Source organism: Lissotriton vulgaris, chromosome 2_1 (assembly GCF_964263255.1).
Source record: "Lissotriton vulgaris chromosome 2_1, aLisVul1.2, whole genome shotgun sequence".
NCBI classification, from domain to species: domain Eukaryota; kingdom Metazoa; phylum Chordata; class Amphibia; order Caudata; family Salamandridae; genus Lissotriton; species Lissotriton vulgaris.
This window is the reverse complement of record NC_141687.1, coordinates 1953591736-1953610049: the sequence shown is the minus strand read 5'-3', so window position 1 is coordinate 1953610049 and position 18314 is coordinate 1953591736. Positions and strand designations below refer to the sequence as shown.

The following is an 18314-nucleotide window of genomic DNA, read 5'->3' as shown; positions in this document are numbered from 1 at the left end:
TTTTTTAACTTTTTTACACTTTTTAAAACATTTTAAATATTTATTGATACTGTGTCAAACTGAAGTATAAATCATGTGCTTTTATAATGAAATACTAGCTAACATGTTAAAACTTGATGAAATGTAGAAGAGTGCCCTTATAATGGATGTTATATTGTTGTATTTTTTATTATGAATTGTATTTTATTGTTATCTTTTATGTTGCAATGCAACGAAATAAAGATTGAATTGAAAATTGAAATTGAAAATTGAGTCAATATCATCTTCACTTGGTCACAATTTAGGCCTATTACTGTCCTGGATGACAGTCCAAACCCAGTTTAGGTTTTTTATTCAGGAAATGAATTGAAACACTGGATGGTAGAATGTTTGCCAACTGCCAGCAGTTTTGTCGTTTTCAGTCGCAGGTGGGGAAGCAAATTTGTTTTTACATATACTTTGACATTTACATGGGATTTTGGATAATTAAGGTTCCTGGTTTCTGTTTCTTTTGTTGATTTTTAAACTGATTTTTACATATAAGTAGAGATACAAAATTATGTATTTTCCCGTTTGTATTTATTTCTAAATATGGGTAAAAAATGAAAAGAATTCCTTTTAGAGTGAATCTAAATGTCTGCAGTCATAACGTGTAGCCAACTAGCTGTGCAGACTGACAGGTAAGAGAGTCAAAAAAGAGAGAACAATAATGAGTCCTAAACAGTTCTAGGTGTGTTCAAGATTGAAAATGTACTTGTTCTCATGTATTGCTTTATCTTTAATGAGTATTCACGTAATTGAAACCTGTCAGGTGTTCAAGTATCAGTGTACATTTATAGGTTAAACTAATGTGCAACTATACTAGATTCTGATTTGTTTTTTTATAATACAATTAGCCCAAAAAATTATTACAGAGAGAAATACCAAAAAACATAAATATTATACAAATGGGAGCCCTATTGATATTAAAATGTGTTGGTAGTCATGCGAGCCACGTCACCATGGACTCCACTCGATGCCTTATTTTTAAAAACGTCTAGAGTTTATAGGTCCCTGAGGGTGCTGACTGACCCTTACTCAGGGAGGCAGTCGCTGCGCTGATTTTTGAACATTTAGTTACAAATCTTAACAGGTTAAATAACCCAGCTAACAAAAATGGATAGAAACAAAGCTGCAGAAGAACTGTTTGATAACCTAGCAAAGGGCATGTCTACTCACATTGCCTTCACTAGTGGGAACCCTTCGTTAAGGAGGACTCAGAGACAAATTTGTGAAATTAGAGAGACTTAAAAAGCAAAAAAATTCCAAGTGGTAGGATGGCACCACACTTAAGCAATACCTTAGATTGAAACGAATCCCGAGAGGGCTCAGAGCACAAATCTTTCAAACTTATGACAACTTTGACATAGATCTTTTAGGAAAATTGGAAGAGGCGCTAACCTGCAACTCAAACACTTTAACCCCTTCCGTGCTTCGAACGTCCACCGGTCGTCGCGCGCGCTACCTCGCTGGTGCTGCTCACGACCGTTGGACGTCCGAATCCCATTAGCGCGATCGAACGTCCGCACTGGGGCGGAATGTTCGACGCGCTAAAGGGGTTAATGGATATCCTAATTGAGATTGCAGACCGCAAGGTAAATAAACTCCAAACTGAGATCACCACTCTGGAACAAGAGATCAGGGATTTGAATCTCCCAGAGGCAACAGTTAAAAACTATGCCATTCTGGAGGCCATTTTAATAAAACACCAGAACGAGATAAAAAAAAACAAGAAGGCAAGACAGCTCAAGAGAGATGAGACGGACTATAAAGAAGGCAGGATTTTTACATATGCTAAAAAATATGACTTTTGTTTATAACACAACCAAGGCAGATCAAACAAGCAGATCAGGCACAGGACAGACCTCAGTCTCCTCAAGCAGCACCTCTCGAGCGCTATCAGCGTCAGTGAGATTAAGATGGAAAATTCGGACAGCATAGGACTAGAAAAGTCCTCTTTTTTATGGGAGGCCCAACGCATCAGGAAAGGCAACAGAACACCACCAATATGAGAAAGATTAGATCCAAAACCCGCAGGGCAGGAGGGGCAAACACAGAGGAATACAGGAAGAAGTTGAGATCAGGAACAACCAAGAACTGACAGCCAACACAGACTGTGAGGTACAGGTTATCAACCTCTCTTCGAAAACCCTAACTCCTGACATGATTACCCTTCTGAGCAGGGGGCTCAGCTTTTTTTCTTTAGCTACAGGTGACATTTGTAAACTTAAGATCGACTTATTTAAGTTTGTGAGAGGTCTTAAACTCAAAAGACACTTTGATTGTAACAGGACTATGAATAAAGCATCTAAAAACATTCCAACGGATTTTGGGTCTGATGTGTTATCCATAAACGATATTAAAGCAACACAACTTCTTTTATCCCTTACTGACATTGAACAGACACCCTACGACATGGATATACTGTTGGAAGTACTCAACATTGAGTCTGACTACAGCATAACCAGTGGACTAAGACCTAAATACAGGTGGATTCCCTCTCTACCTGGCGGGAATGCGATTGATAATTTTCACAAATGTGTCCTGAAAGATATTGACAAACTTGACAAAAAACAATGCAGAGACTCTTTCAAGTACAAGGACAACCTAACACGAGGTGAACATCTCGCACTTAAATTACTTCGCGATGATCAAGATATCATGATCAGGGAAGCCGACATGGGTGGGAACGTGGTAGTCATGAACCAACGGGACTACCATGATGAAATTCTTAACCAATTGGGAGACAGTACATGCTATGAACACCTGACCTATAACCCGATAGGACCTCTGACTATTGAAATAAACAAAAAACTAGTGACCTGGAAAGAAGATGGACTGATCAATGATGATGAGTTTCTTTATTTGAAAGTCTTCAGACCATCCTTTCCATGGCTTTACACATTACCAAAGGTTCATAAACACCTTTCTTTCCCTCCAGGTAGTCCCATCGTATCTGGTATGGGTGGGTCCATTAGTTTGCAATCTTCCTTCCTACATACAGGACACAAAACACATCCTCAGTGTGCTGGCCGATCTAGAGTGGGAACCGGGCTCCATCTTAGCCACTCTAGTTGTGGTAGCTTTATACACAAGCATCAGCCCTGATCTAGGAATGCGCTCATTAACACAACTGTTACAGAATAGACCTGCCACTTTGTGGCAGCACACGAACATGTTAATTTCCATGATGGAACTCATTCTAAATAACAATTTTTTCATGTTTGGAATGAACTGGTACAGACAGACAAGGGGGTGGCCTTGGGATCAAAATTCTCACCATCCTCTGCGAACCTATTTATGGGCACTCTAGAGGCAGATCTTATTTGGGGCCCAAAGGGGGCTAACTGGATCGACTCCATTATATTCTGGGGTCGATATATTGACGATTGCCTCCTACTATGGTCTGGCACAAAAGAACATCCGCAAGAATTTTACATACATCTTAATGACAACACATGGGCAATGACATTCACCATGGAATCGAGCACGACCAAGGTTGAATTCCTTGATGTTGAACTATACGCCAAGCAGGATAAACTCCATAGCAAGCTTTTCAGGAAGGAAACTGCTTGCAATTCAGTCTTACATGCAGATAGTTCACATCCACCACACCAGGTACATGCAATACCCTACGGCGACTTTATCAAGGTCAAAAGAAACTGTAGCGAAGAGACTGAGTTTGACATTTGCTTTAATGAAATGAAGGGGATATTCCAGAGAAGGGGTTATCCAACTCATATACTACACAGGGCTGAGAATAGACTTAAGAAAGTCAAGAGAGAAGACACACTTAAGTCTAACATCCTCACAAGACAACAGAAACAACCTGTACGCATGATCACAGATTTTAATGATTTACACCACTCAGTCAGGAAGAGCTTTTCAGGAAGAAACATTGGGGTATCTTGCTAGTAGATAAAAACATCCAAGAACATATCTCGAGTAACCCGCAGATCACATTCAGAAGGGGTTAGACACTTAAGAACAGATTGAGTCCCACCATACCTCGCAGCACCACTAGCTCCACCTGGCTTTGACCACACACCCTTGGCTTCTACAAATGTGGTTTCTGTGCAGCATGCAGGTGGGCTAAACACGGAACAAAGTACTTTTCAAATGTGGACGGACTTAGATTTGACATCAAAACAAATATTAATTGTACGACGAGGTTTGTGACATATGTTATAGAATGCATGTGTGGCAAATTCTTTGTTGGCAGTATTATCAGACCCTTGAAGGACAGAATTACTGAACACATCAGGACTATCCTGAAACAGGACCCCAAATGCCCTGTGGCACTGCATGCGGCGGCATATCCAGCACAGGGGACAGATAAAAAGGTCCTTTTCTTTGGGATAGATGTGACACAAATCAGCACTTGGGGTGGCAACAGGGAGCTCCGTTTGAAACGCACAGAGGCAATGTGGATAATGCGACTGCGTACAATTGAACACGGTCTCAATTATGACCTTGACATGCAATATTTCCTAGGGGACTGAACAAACACCCCATGAGAAAATACTGCACATCATTTACTCCCAAATGTGTACATTGTAAAAAAAACTGGAGATGACACACATTACAAGATCTGATGTTTTGAGTAAGCGAGTCCTCCTTAAGAATTTTGCTGTAATCACAGCTGTGCTAATAACCATATGTCATTTTTTCGAACAGAAGAGTCCTCATATTTGTTGTAATATTTTGCATTAACATACGTACAGTAATGTTTTTACCTTTTAAAGAAAGAATTTTTCGTGAAATTGTTGTAGATATAAGTTAACCGGAGAAACTGTCTTCTTTATGAAATGTCTCTATGTAACATATTTTGAATGATCTGTCACTAGCACCGCGACCGAGTATGTGAGCAACACTGTGTTGTCATTATGACTTTGATATGAAACAATTGCATATGCTGAATAGATTCCTGTCTACCGTTCCTCCAGGGTTTCTCCACAAGTACGTTTCTCTACACTTCAAATTCTATGACAAATTGCACCATGCCTCGGCTTGTTTTTCTATTTTTTTTCGCTTGTCATCATGTATGTTTCTTTAGATTTGTCTCTGGACATTTTTACAGGTATGTCCGAACTAGGGGTTCCGCCACTGTGTGTTTACTGAACTCGTGAAAAATGCTGTAGATCAGTGAAGCTCTTTTCAAATTCTTTATTGGTCCGCTAACACTCATTTACGGAATTTTTGGACGTGACATTGAGGAGTTTCTGGTTTCCATGACTCCTGCGCTCGCACTGTCACGTTAGGTCCTTACGTTGGTTCCTTGCGGTCTAGTTGTTTTTTCACTGCTCGAAGTAGTGCACCAGGGACGGATTTGAAAGAACTTCCGGGTCACGTGTCCTCATCAAGGAACACAGTGACTTTTGTCCTACACAGTGCAAGGTAAGATTTTCACCCCGTTTTCATTAGTCAGGACATTGTCAGTGTTGATTTATCAACAGGCACGAGCTTACAGACGTCCTTTTTACTGACGTCGGTATCTCTTTCAGATTTCAGAATACGAGGAGTTATCAGCCCCTCGAGACCTTTTCTTCGCACACACGGCGTTCGCCGGGACCAATTACCATATTCTGGTAAGTTTGGGCTTGTGATAATCGGGGTCCTTTTAGTTTTGTCGGGGTTCGTATTACTCATGGGGCATTTGACTGAAACAGTGCATTTCATCTTCCAGTTGTCGGCTATACCACAGCCGCCTCACCCCTTGGAACAAACCCAGGGATACCTATGAGTTTCTTCCTTTGACATTGGAGACCTTATATGCAACCTACATCGTTTTCCCTAATACGTTCTGGGACTTCTGGTGAGATTCCTTTCCCTTTCCCCCCCCCCCCATTTCTTGTCTTTTAATAACATTGCACTTCATAATGGTTACACACCATGCGAGCTTTCATAAGCTGATTGGGCGTGTGCAGTGTCAACTTTTAAATACTTAAAAGTTTCTTCTTACTGTCCCCACCCCCTTTTCCACCCCTGGTCTCCCAGATTTGAGATTTCTTGCATAAACGTTGGTAGCCGACCATTTGTCTCGGGCCCAGCCGGGTCGGAATTATCACCGGCTGAACGGTGAGCACCTTTCATGTTTATTATGGGGTTTTCCTTTACTTTTCCATTAGATGTGTATCCCACCTTTCTCTGTCTGACATACTTACCTTCATACTTACATATCTCGTTTTCTTCCTCTATCATTCCTACTTATCCTCATGACCCCCCTTCTTAGGTCTCAGCCTGATCCAGCGCATGCGCTGGTCTCGGCCCAGACATTTTGGGGCTCTGGGAAATGCTACTTTGCCGGCAATGAGCTTGCTAGAACGCGCACAAGAGCCCGCGCGTGCATGAGTCTTATAGCAAGCTGATCCCGGTAAGGTGGCACTTGCGGTGACGTGCGTGCGCACCACGCACGTCACCACTCGCGTTTTTTTTTAAATTTCATATCGTGGCCGCGCGGCTTTACTTTTACAGCCGCGCGGCCAATGCTTGTTGTTCATTACGTTTTGAATAATCGTCCACCTGCCAAGTAATACCAGCCTCTTTGATATCGTCAGCCTGAGCAAGTGTGCATTGCAGTTTCTTCTCTCGTCTGTTCTCGAATGACAGATCACTGTTCTAACACGCAACAGCAGCCAATGCTTGTTTTTTTTTTTTTTTTGCCGCGCGGCGTTACTTTTACGGCCGAGCAGCCAATGCTTGTTTAATGTGGACCTGTTTATAGTCTGGAGGCAGATGTTTACTGATTATTTCCCCGATGTGAGCACAAACATTGCATGCAGCAAGCTTAAATCTATGCGCACTTCCATACTACAAAACACTTATGCAGCGTGTCTTTGTAAATTGAAAACTGCTCCAATCTGCAAACAAGGGCCACTATTTTAGCTTTTTAATTCCCTAATGGACACCATTTTAATTTGGTGTTGGGCGTCCGACTCTGCTGCGGGCTCCGAATACAAATGCAGCATCGTTTACACTTCAGACCTTACAGTGCTCTGCACCGTTGCACCTTGGCTCAAATCTGGCAGTGCCTCGGCCCTTGGAAGAATTCTTACTCGTACTTCAGGATGAATTTCTGGAGAAAAAAAATTCGCTTTTTTAGCAGTACAGAAAAGCGGTTTGATTGAAGGCAGCTGGATCCGCTTAAACAGAATTTTGCAATCCAACCAAACACCGTCAGAAAACTAGGATGCATGGCAACATGTGTTCTCGTTTGTTAGCCAAGAAGCCCCTGGAGCAGAATCTTTAAGTTACCAAAGATTTGAACATAAAACCTATTCAACTGAGCAAAAGCTTGTATAATTAGGCTCTTATCGTAAACAAGTGTAAACGTGGGCTTTTGCAATGAGTCAAACTGGGAGCACAACTCATCTCTGTCTTTTTCTGCATTGATGGCAAAATGCTTGCCATATTTGTATTATGAAAGAGCAAGCAGCAGAGGTGTGCAGCAGGGAGGTAAGCATGCTGGCAGGTTCAGATTGCTAAACAATTACTGATAGCCTCAGAGGCGCAGGAGCAAGGACACACACTGGGGTTCAATACTCTAGTTTCACCGACTGTCTCCGCATTTCGGAGAGACATTTGAGAAAGATGTTATTTCTAGTTTTTCTGCAGGGGCCCCACAGCCGCATTGGCGGTGTAATCCGGAAGAAGGCTTGTGTCCCTGTTGTGCTGCACTTTTGGTGAATGTGATGTTCACTTTGTAGCAATCACTCTCTAGTCTTTCTCATCCATAGGGCATCAACATGCTGCTTCTTAGTCTGTTTTTCCTTTTTTGATATCTGTAGAAATACTTGGCAAGAAGTCTTAGGGTTTGTACTTGGCAGAGACATGTTTGTGCTTGAGGGAAATTGGAAGCAATTACCATGTTTTGGAAAGGAAATACTAAAAATCTTACATAGGTCACGTTCAATGCAATCTCCCACCCAGTGAATCAGGATGATGGAGCTTTGGCACATAGTAAGATAACCCTTAGGATCAGAGGAGTAAACAAATGTGAGGGGGCTCCCCTGCAATGATATGCTGAAGGAGCCCCTGACACTCCCTCCAATATGGGTAAACCTGGGTGACCTCCGCACCGCTGTGCTGAGGGGTCTTTTTATGCCCCTGCTTAAGATGTATAAATAATGTTTTAATGGTTGCGGTATGCTTGCAGACAGTCCAAAGATGAGATCTGTGACTGAAAAGACAGGTGCTCTAAATTAGGTTTCTGCTTCCCAAATTTTTAAAATGCACAGCATCCAGTTTAACACTACCTGCACCAACTTTGGTGAAGAACTACAGCAACTTTGAAAGTAAGCAATCTGCATTAACCAGAATGCAATTGGGAGAACTGTGCTGGCATGAGAGGCGGTGTGCTCCCTCTCTACTTGTGTTTAAAAGACTCCCTTGAGCCAACGAGCAGAAGAGCTCTCCTGGGATGTGCCTGTGGAGTTGTACTGTGACCTGTGAAGACTTGGACACCATTTCATCAACCCCTGATGACTTTTCTCTGCACTATACTACTTTTGCTCTCTACTGATGAAGGGCTAAACCCAGAAACACGTGTTTAGAGATAACAGCACTACCTGCACCAACTTTGGTGAGAACTACAGCAACTTTGAAAGTAAGCATACTGCATTTACCAGAATGCAATGGGGAGAACTGTGCTGGGATGAGAGGCAGTGTGCTCACGGCCCCCCCCCCCCGCCCCCCCACTCCCTCCCCCTACCTGCACTCCGCTGCCCCCACCCCCTACTTGTGTAACACTTCTGGGCACCCTGAACCCAGGGAAAGCTCAAACTTGACTGGCACTTCTAAGCTCAAGAGACCCAGAATAACAAAGTTAGGGGTCAAACTTTACCAATGAATATGTTCCTGCATGAAAGAGACTGGAGGAAGTTACCATGTTTTTGAAAAACAAATTGCTAAAATTCTGACAAACATCATGTTCGGTGTTCTACTGACCAGTTAAACAGGGCAAGAGAGATCTAGCTTACACCAATAGACTCCAGGTTAAATACAATTAGAAACGATAACGTTTCTATACCTTACACAGCCCTGAATCTGTTGTCAAATGATCAGTGCTCCATAAACATTGACTCTGCCACAATTTTGTGATCTGAGCTAATATTGCATAATTAATTGTGCAGACTATGGTCTATAGGAAAACCAGACATATTTCGTATTGCCGAACTCCAGACATTCAAGGCAACATTTCCCTGGATACAGACCTGGGAATTATAGTGGTCAATTTGAGAAATACACAATAAGATATTGAGAAAACGTGTTAAAAAATGAAACGGCTTCACATTTTTCATTGTATCTTCAGCCTGCAATGAGATATCAATGCAGGTTTGCACCAATATACTGGCAAGGATGTGTCGAAAAAAATCATATAGTTGTTATGGCTGTACAACAGTCCAAAGAGGTACGTATATTTAAACAACTTAATGCTGATTTTTTTTAATGCTCTGGTACAGAGATGCGTAAACACCTTAACAATGAAAATATGAATGCTCACCCCAGGTCCCTCAGATGCCCGACGAGTCTTCTTAATATGTTGCTTGACTTCCTGTAGCCCCTTCCTCTTGCCATGCTTGCTTGCCATCCAGAGGCTGCGCTGGAACCCGGTCAGGCCGGAGATAGACATGTGCAGGCTCATGGTGTCAAGAAATCGCATCTTGGAGCCCTGCAATGTCAATAAGGTTAAAGGAAAGTATAGTCAGCACAACATAATAATAATGAAAAGAACGAAGAAGTACAGAGCGATAATGCAGTTGTTTGCGATCTCAAAAAGCTGAAAATAACCATGTTATGATCCGACGGCAAAACAAAGTAGCTCTTTTTTCAACCTCAAAAAGATGCAGTTGAGTGCCTCTCCCTGAATTCTTACTTGAGACATGTAGATCTGAAGAGTAAGCGTTTAAGTCATGCACTTTGTATTTTTCACTAGCCTGCACATAAGAATCTTACATACGAGTTGTCACGATTAATGTAGAATTAATTTTAGGTTCCTTCCTAGTGCCCCTCCTCTCTCCACAAACACACAAAGTGGGCGTGTCTCTGTTTGCACCAAATCTGAGTCTCTTTAAGTGTGCATTATGTTTATTGTGCATGAAGGGAGCAATCAAAACAGTGACTGCTAATGTCGTTTAGCAGGCCACGGTGAAGGTCACGCTCAAAATGTTTTAGATTTCCTGTCTCTCCTGCAAGGCAACTTTTAATGACATGATCTTTTCTACTGTTTAACAAAGCATTTTTCGTTGCCAACTCGTACCATGTCTGATTAACTGCTGAATTCCTGCATGTATCAGGACAAGTAATGCTTTTTTGCACTGAGAGCCATGGGAGGTGGTAAGGAGACTGTGGGAACCAACTACTTCTGCGTCTATACTTAACCAAGAGTGGGATGGTGTATGACCAGACCACGTTTTTCGGCTATTGATTAACTGCTGTCACCATTTATGGGGTTCAACATTTGCACATAGTTATTTGAACATTTGAATTAGTGGATGGCTCTGGTATTACATGGATGAATGAGTGTGTGGTGTAATGCACTCACTCATACATACATCAAATCAATCAATCCATTTACTTCTCTCATTCATCTATGTAGCCATCCACCCATGCACTCACTAGCCCTTTTATCCATTCGTACACTCTATTAACTCATTTTCTCTTCATCCACTTGCCCGTAAATTCACAAAAACTCAACGACCCACAAAGAAGCCTTTTAAATACATATATACATATAAATATATGCTGCTTTGTAAGTGCAAATTCAATCATTTAATTTCTAACGAGAACAAGGTCTGCAAATATTTCAATTTGTAAATGGACCATTCCCCATCCATGCCCCAACAAACAGTTACCAGTGATCTATATATATATATAAAAACGAATGTATGTCTGTCGGTCTGTCTGTCTGTCTGTCTGTCTGTCCTTTATGTATTACTACACCATTCATCCGATCGCCATGAAACTTTGGGAAGTTGTTGAGTACACTCCCGCAAAGGTTTCTGGAAAAAAGAAAATTCAATATCAGCCCCCCAGGGCCCTCATAATCTTTCAAATACTGATGTACGCACCAGACGGAAAAAAAAACAAATTGTCTTTCCACAAGCACTCGAATAAATAAAAATAATTAAAACACCATTCATCTGATCGCCATGAAACTTTGAGAAGTTGTTGAGTACACTCCCGCAAAGGTTTCTGCCATACATTTTTTTTAAATATCAGCCCCCAGGGCCCTCATAATCTTTCGAATACTGATGTACGCACCAGACGGAAAAACAAAACATTGTGTATCCACAAGCACTCGAATAAATAATTAGAATTAAAAAGACACTTTGAACTGTTTTCCATATTAAAACGAATACGTTTCAATAAAAATGACACAATCTAAATTGAATGTTATCATGACGACTTTCCTTGGAGAAGTGTGGCTCAGGGGTTAGAGGCGGCAGACCCGGAAGCTGAGATCGGCCCTGGACCAGGGTTCAATTGCCCGCCTCGGCGGGTCTTGGGCTAAAAAATTCCACGGACTCGATAATTCTCGCTCCGGTGCCTTCTCGACTCACGGGTTCACACTCTGCGACTCTGGGAAATAGCTTGCTTAATCTCCACAACGGCCCCTCGCGGCAGGATGCCTGGCTTTCACCTTGTGGATACCCTGCCGGGGTTATCTCACAGGGGAATACCAGGACGGGTTCCCTAAGCAAGCGCTTAGATACCGACCTCGGTCAGTGATTTGCGCTATATAAATACATGTACATTTACATTTACATTTGAATTTCCTTTCTTCGGATATCGCAGCGACGGGTAAGCTAGTTAAACATAAATTCAACTTGTATTTTGAGAAGAGTAGGTGTAAAAGGTACTGACCGAAACTTAATTCACTGTTTCATATCTGGGTGTTGGACAACAATGCCATGGATACCACATTTGCATGAACCTCTTCTGAATCAACAGTAGCAACTCCCCCTTTTCTGCATGATCACTCCAGATTTTGCATGACCCGTTCTTTACTGGCTCGAAGGCTCTTTACACTGTACCACTGCTAAACCGTAGTAAAGTACATCTACTTCCCCTTTGAAACGTGCTGTTCATTGGGACTGTCTATTTGGCCTACATTTGTGATATTTACCTTCTCTCTAAGGGCCAGATGTAGGTGGACCAGTACCGGTCGGTAACGGCCGAAATTACCAAATTTCGGCCGTTACCGACCGGTATTGGGCATTTGGGATGTAGGTGGCCTAAATTGCAAATTTCTTAAAATACCGAATCGGTAAATAACCTAATTTGCAATGTAGGGAGCACTCAAATTAGTGCTTTTCCCATTTTAGGATTAGTTATTTACCACCAACTATAAGTTGGTGGTAACTAAAGAATACCTTTGAAAATGCAAATCAGTGCATTTTCAACTGTTCCATGTGCACATCTGCACACAAGCATGATTCAGGGGAGCAACAGGGTGTCAAAGTGACACCCTGGCACCCTTGAATGTATCCCCCATTTTACCGAATCGGTATTTACCGATTCGGTAATTGCCATTCATTCCTATGGGCCAATTCGGTAATTGCCATTCATTCCTATGGGCCTCTAGGCCCATAGGAATGAATGGCAATTACCGAATCGGTAAATACCAAATATTACCGATTTGGTAATTTTTACTGATTTTTTTTCTACATAGCATTTACCGATTCTAAAATACCGAATCGGTGAAATTCAGTATTTTCTAATCGGTAAATGTACTTTACCTACATCTGGCCCTAAATCTTTTCTAAATGGTGCCTTAAGTGCACCTATTACATGGACCGGTGAGATGCACAAACAATCCAAAAATCCAAGAGAAGCCGTTGTCTAAGAATCCTTCCTTACAAGATGCCTTAGAAATTGCTAAATCTATTGACCATCTATTGAACATAAAGCCCGATGCAATAAAGAATTGAATTCTACTGTTGAAAACTTTTGAAAAGATAGGAAAACAGGAGCTAGACGTATGCAAAATAAAAATGAATCTAACTGTAAGTCAAAGTCAATTCCAGAGATAAATAAACAAAAAACTTAAGTTATGGTAGCAACAAATACCTTGCTAATAGCACGAAGTGTGAAACTAAGGGGTTGTTTTGTATGAAATACAAAAAAATAGGTACTTTTTCACAAGTATGCAGAAATGAAGAGGCCAAATATGTCAATCCTTCACATGGCGATCTCTTTAAGAAAATAAAGATAGCCTTCCAACTCGATTATACAGATACTAGCAATAAAACAAATTCCCCCATTGCAAAGTGTTTTTAGATGGTAATGCAGCATCTATGTATGCAGATTCATGATCTCCATTTATTTTACTTAACATATTAGATTTCAGAAAATGTATGGTCATGAAAAGAAAGCTAGAAGCACCTACCATTTCTCCTAGTGGCTAGAATAGAGACCCTATCCCATTAAAAGATGTTGAGAGGGCATGTATTACTTTTAAAGATCGCTCAACCTTTAGTAAAGTATACTTGGTGTCAAGAGTGTCGAATTTGTTAGGGTGACAACATCAAAAGGAATTAGGCATTATTTACCCTGTACCCCAATAACAAAGAACAAGTCCATTTAATTGAAAGACCTTTAAGTGGCAAAATAACTTGTGAGGGGGTTTCCAGAGTTACTTTTAGATAAAGTGGGGTTGATGTGTAATTACAAACAAAAAAATCAAAATAAAACAAGGTGCAAAACCTGTTGTACACTAACCAAGTCCTATCATGTATCGCATGAGGAACCCCTTAGAAGAAGAGTTGAACAAACTAACAGACCTGGGTGTAATCCAACCCACTGAAAGTTTAGAATGGCTAGCACCAGTAGTTGTAGCCACCAAGGCCAATGGTAAGGGATGATCTTTCACTTTAAATACAGGCCATAAACCTTTTATATTCACGTTCACTACTTAAGGAACACCTCTCAATACACCTCAGATTACAAATGGGCATTAGGTTTGGTAGGCTTTTATTTCAAAATAGAATATGTGCCCAGAAAATCTTACTTCTGTTTTCCTTTCCAGATCAACATTGGAAAATACTGAATTTGATGAAACCCTAGATTGTCCTGTTCTGGTAATCAACACACCTGCAATTTCGAAAATGAGTTTTAAATAATGCATGGGAAAAGATTCTGTCCTAAAACCTATAAAGAAATGCTTTAGAAAAGGTTGGCCAAAATACAGTGAATTAGAGGAAGTTCTAAGGCACTTCTGGGAAGTTAGACAGGAACTCAATATATATGAAGAAATGATTCTTCTTAATGAAGTTTTTAGATGTAAAATAGCCGATTTGCTCATGAGGGCTATTTTGGCAGAGATTATACAAAACAAAGTGAGCTGGCTATACCTACTGATTCCCTAGGATGGATGCTTATATTGAACAGAAGGTAAGAGTGCTATAGCTGTTCAATTTGTGATAGGAATACAATTATCCAGAAACACCTTGATCTCCTACATCCTTCTGAAGAAACTTCAATCGTGCAAAAGATCCCACATGTGAAGTTAAAATTGATAATATATCTTTCAACATGATGGCAGACTCTGGTGCACCTGTAACCGTTATCTCTGATGTGCTTTTCGACACTCATCGGTCTTCTTCTCCTGTTCATGCACATCCACTAGACATTGTCCCAAAAGCTTATGGTGGCAAAGATATAGACATGTTGAGTTATTTTGTAAGTTATGTTTCATGTTTAGGGAAATGTATTACTTCCAAGGTTTACGTGGCCATCAATAATAATAATAATAATAATAATAATAAAGGAATTTCTAAAGCGCCTGGTGACGCCATCACGGCGTGTCCCCGCGCTGTGGAGTAAGAGTCAGACAGGAGGAGGATCATCTATCCCTCCATAACAAACAGATGTGTTTTCAACAGTTTCCGGAACATGGTTTCATTGTTGGCCAGTCTGATCCCAAGTGGAAGGCTATTCCACTGGGTGGTAGCCAGCACCCGAAAGGAGCGGCCTCGGAAGGAAAGAGCATCATTGGTTGGCAGGATCTCGCAAAAATGGGACTCAAGCTTGTCCCTGGTTCAGATTGTCTTGTCCAAATCAATGATGTCTCTAATTCCTTAGTGTCTGAAAATGTAGATTCACTGGTCAACAACAACACTTCAGAATTCCCGGACGTTTTTAATGATTTAGTAGGTAAAATCAAGAATTATGAGCATTTTATCAAGCTCAAGCCATGTCTATGCATTCAATCTTGTAAAAAAAGTTATAACTGAAGCACCTGCATTTTCCTCTTTTACTCCTGGTTTAAAATGTTCAATTTCGGTTGATGCCAGTCAACATGGTTTAGGTACGGTTCTTTGTCAGTGGATTGTGCCACAGAACATACCATTGGTTTTGCCTCTAGATCCCTCAATAGTGCTGAGACAAATTACAGCACTATTGAAAGGGAAGCCCTTGCCTGCTCTTGGGCAGTTGAAAAGTTTAAGACTTTTATCTGGGGTTCTCGTTTTATACTACTAAGTGCCAACAAACCCCTATTACATTTTCTTAACGGCAACAGCACTGGCAAAGCGTCAGCAAGACTTGTTTGAATACTTTCAAGACTAAATGAATACAATTTCACCATACAACATATTTCTGGAGGACATAATTTAAGGGCAGATTGTCTTTCTAGATTCCCTTTAAAAGTTAATTCATCTGATCAAAATTTGAAGACATAGAGTTTGTTGTTGCCTCTATTGAGGACCCATTTCTCTCTCCCTTCACATTTTCACAATCAGACTGGGTCAAAGCTTATTCTGATGACTCCACTCTCAAGCATTAAAACTAAAGGAGCACTTTTGGTGGCCAGCTTCGGATAGAGATGGCACACAATGGATTGATAGCTGTGATACCTGTTTAGTTTCTGACAAACACTGAAAGACTACTCAACTACCCTTACAAAGTGTTCCATTACTCGAGGAAGCCTGGTCTAAACTGGTCGTTGATTTTGCCGGCCCTTTTGATCTATTACCACATAACAAACACTACATCATTGCCCTCACTGATTATCACTACAAGTGGGTTTATTTTGATTTTTGTGAAACTCCCAACTAGCTTTCAGTCATTAACTTTCTAAGCAGAGTTTTTCTATCTGAGGGGTCACCCAAAGATATTGTCACTGACAATGCTTCACATTTTTTTCCTCCTTGATGCAAGATTTTTTGTAGGCACATGATATCAAAATTCTCAGGGTTGCACTTTACTCTCCCTCTTTAAATGGTCTCATTGAAAGGATGAACAGATTTATCAAAGAGGGCATACAGTCTGCCAAATCATGCAAGTTTTATGTTGAGTCTTTCCTTAGAATGAAAATATGGTCCTATCTAGTCACTCCACATTCCACTACTGGCATATCACCCTTCAGACTACTTAAGAAAAGGAATCCCAACGGGAACATTTGTCCCTCATGGATCAAAAGTCTTGTTAAAAATAATAATTCATGTTTAGCCTGTTGTGACAAACTAGTCATTAAGACAAATTTTCTTACACAACAGAAACTACAGCAAAAACATTTGATTCTTGCTTCACTCCTGTTTTACACACCTTTGAGATTGGGGATTGGGTTATGATCAAGAATCCAAATAGAGTCAAGTAGGTTGCTTCCAAATGTTCTTAACCCACTCAAATTTTAAAGACTTCCAAAGAATCTCTCTACTTGGATAAAAAGGGAAGGTGGAAAAAGAGAGCTTTAGTAAAACTTTCTCCTGAGCAAGCCAACAGAATTCTCTTGTCTAAACATTCCCATGACAACCTCTCATGCTCACATTTTCCTCGGGATCACCCTCTGACAACCCCTCTCATTGCACACAACCCTTTTTCACTCCTCAAACACCCTCTGACAACTCCTCTCATTGTACACAACTTGTTTTCATTCCTCAAACCATTCCCATTTCTCCAACACCCTCAGTTTCGGGTTCAAGTAGAATTTCTTGTAATTGTTCTTTTCCTGCAAAATGTAAGGATTTTTATTTGTCTTAACCTTTCCTTTATTTTCCACAGATTACTCTTCTTTCGTAAAAAGGGAGATGATGTAACGAGCTGTTTTCGTTTCAATGTTTTACAAAGTGTTATTCTTCTTTTGTGTTCATTACACTTATGCTTTGTGTCATAGTGTTCCACGGCGTGCGCACCTTCAGGAATGTTTACCTTCAAAGGTGCATCGCTCGTGATCTCTGTTCTTCCTAGAAACTCCAACAGCTGAATCTGGTACTCAGCAGTTGCTGGACTTCTATCCGGACAGCTGTGCTCCCGTGTTATACTGTGCCTTTACCGCTGCGTCTACTTCTTCAAGTCTTCACGTAAAATGATTTACTTTACAGGGCGGCAGCCTCCCCCAGTTCTTACCTGCCTTTTCGGGGTCACAATCTCCCCCAAGCCCCTGCTCTTTAGTGCGACCAACGAGGGGGCGGCATATGCAGGGACCACCCCGGGCAGTCTAAGGGCTAGCTACGCCACTGTGTTAATTTGTCCATGGTTCTGCAAATAGTTCAGATGCAGTGGTCAGAAGAGGTGTACAATCATGTAGGGTGTGAGGAGGTTTTGCAAATTAGCAGGAGCGATTTCATTTGAAGAGAATGGTGTTGGAGTATTATGTCCATGGCAGAAAGCTGAAGAGGAGTGGGGTATTGGTGTTGCCTTCTGTGTGGGGGATTCCAGTGAGGGTTCAGAGTGTATTACAAACAGCACAGATCATGTATGTCACTGTGTAACCACCGGGGGGGAAAAACACACTCTGGTTGGCTCAATGTGAAAACTTGCCAGCTATCTTTTAAAAGGCGTGATCGAAATTACTGAGAACAGCAGGAAAGGAGCTCAAGATCCATGCTGAATGACGCGGAAAAAAGGAACAGCCTTTGCAGGCACTGATGGTGCCAATATTTGACTCCCAGAGCGAAGTAGTGATGGAGGCCGATGCCTCCACCTACTGGCTCACGGGAAGTGTTGCAAGTGTTCCTGGGGAGACTCCGGTGCGGAATCCGAGGTCGAAGCAGCCATCAGAAATTCAATATAGCTTCCATTTTTTCAACTCTCTAAATTGCCTACATAATAGGCATATAATTTGCGCTACACCGTCTTGTGCGTCGTTGTTAGTAATACGTCGCATATATCCTAAACTCCACGATGCCCCCCCCCCCTCCCTTTCCCCCTGCCATTGGTACTGTATATGCGGCATGTATATAGCGCTTACTACCCCTACGTGGGGCGCTGAAGCGCTTAGGTTAAAAAAGAGTAAAAAATGATAGCTAATAAATGTAATTGAATCACATGTACTTTAAATCAAGATCAGAAAA

The 18314-nt window shown here is 41.2% G+C and overlaps 1 protein-coding gene across 3 annotated transcripts in view; it reads right to left on the bottom strand.

Annotated features, from left to right (window-relative positions):
* Positions 1-18314, bottom strand: part of POLG (DNA polymerase gamma, catalytic subunit) — a 796646-nt gene that overhangs the window by 704087 nt on the left and 74245 nt on the right. For all 3 annotated transcript variants that reach the window (XM_086958137.1, XM_086958139.1, XM_086958138.1), the window contains exon 4: positions 9521-9688. In XM_086958137.1, coding sequence (XP_086814263.1) covers positions 9521-9688 — 168 coding nt within the window. The remainder of the gene's footprint in view (positions 1-9520; positions 9689-18314) is intronic.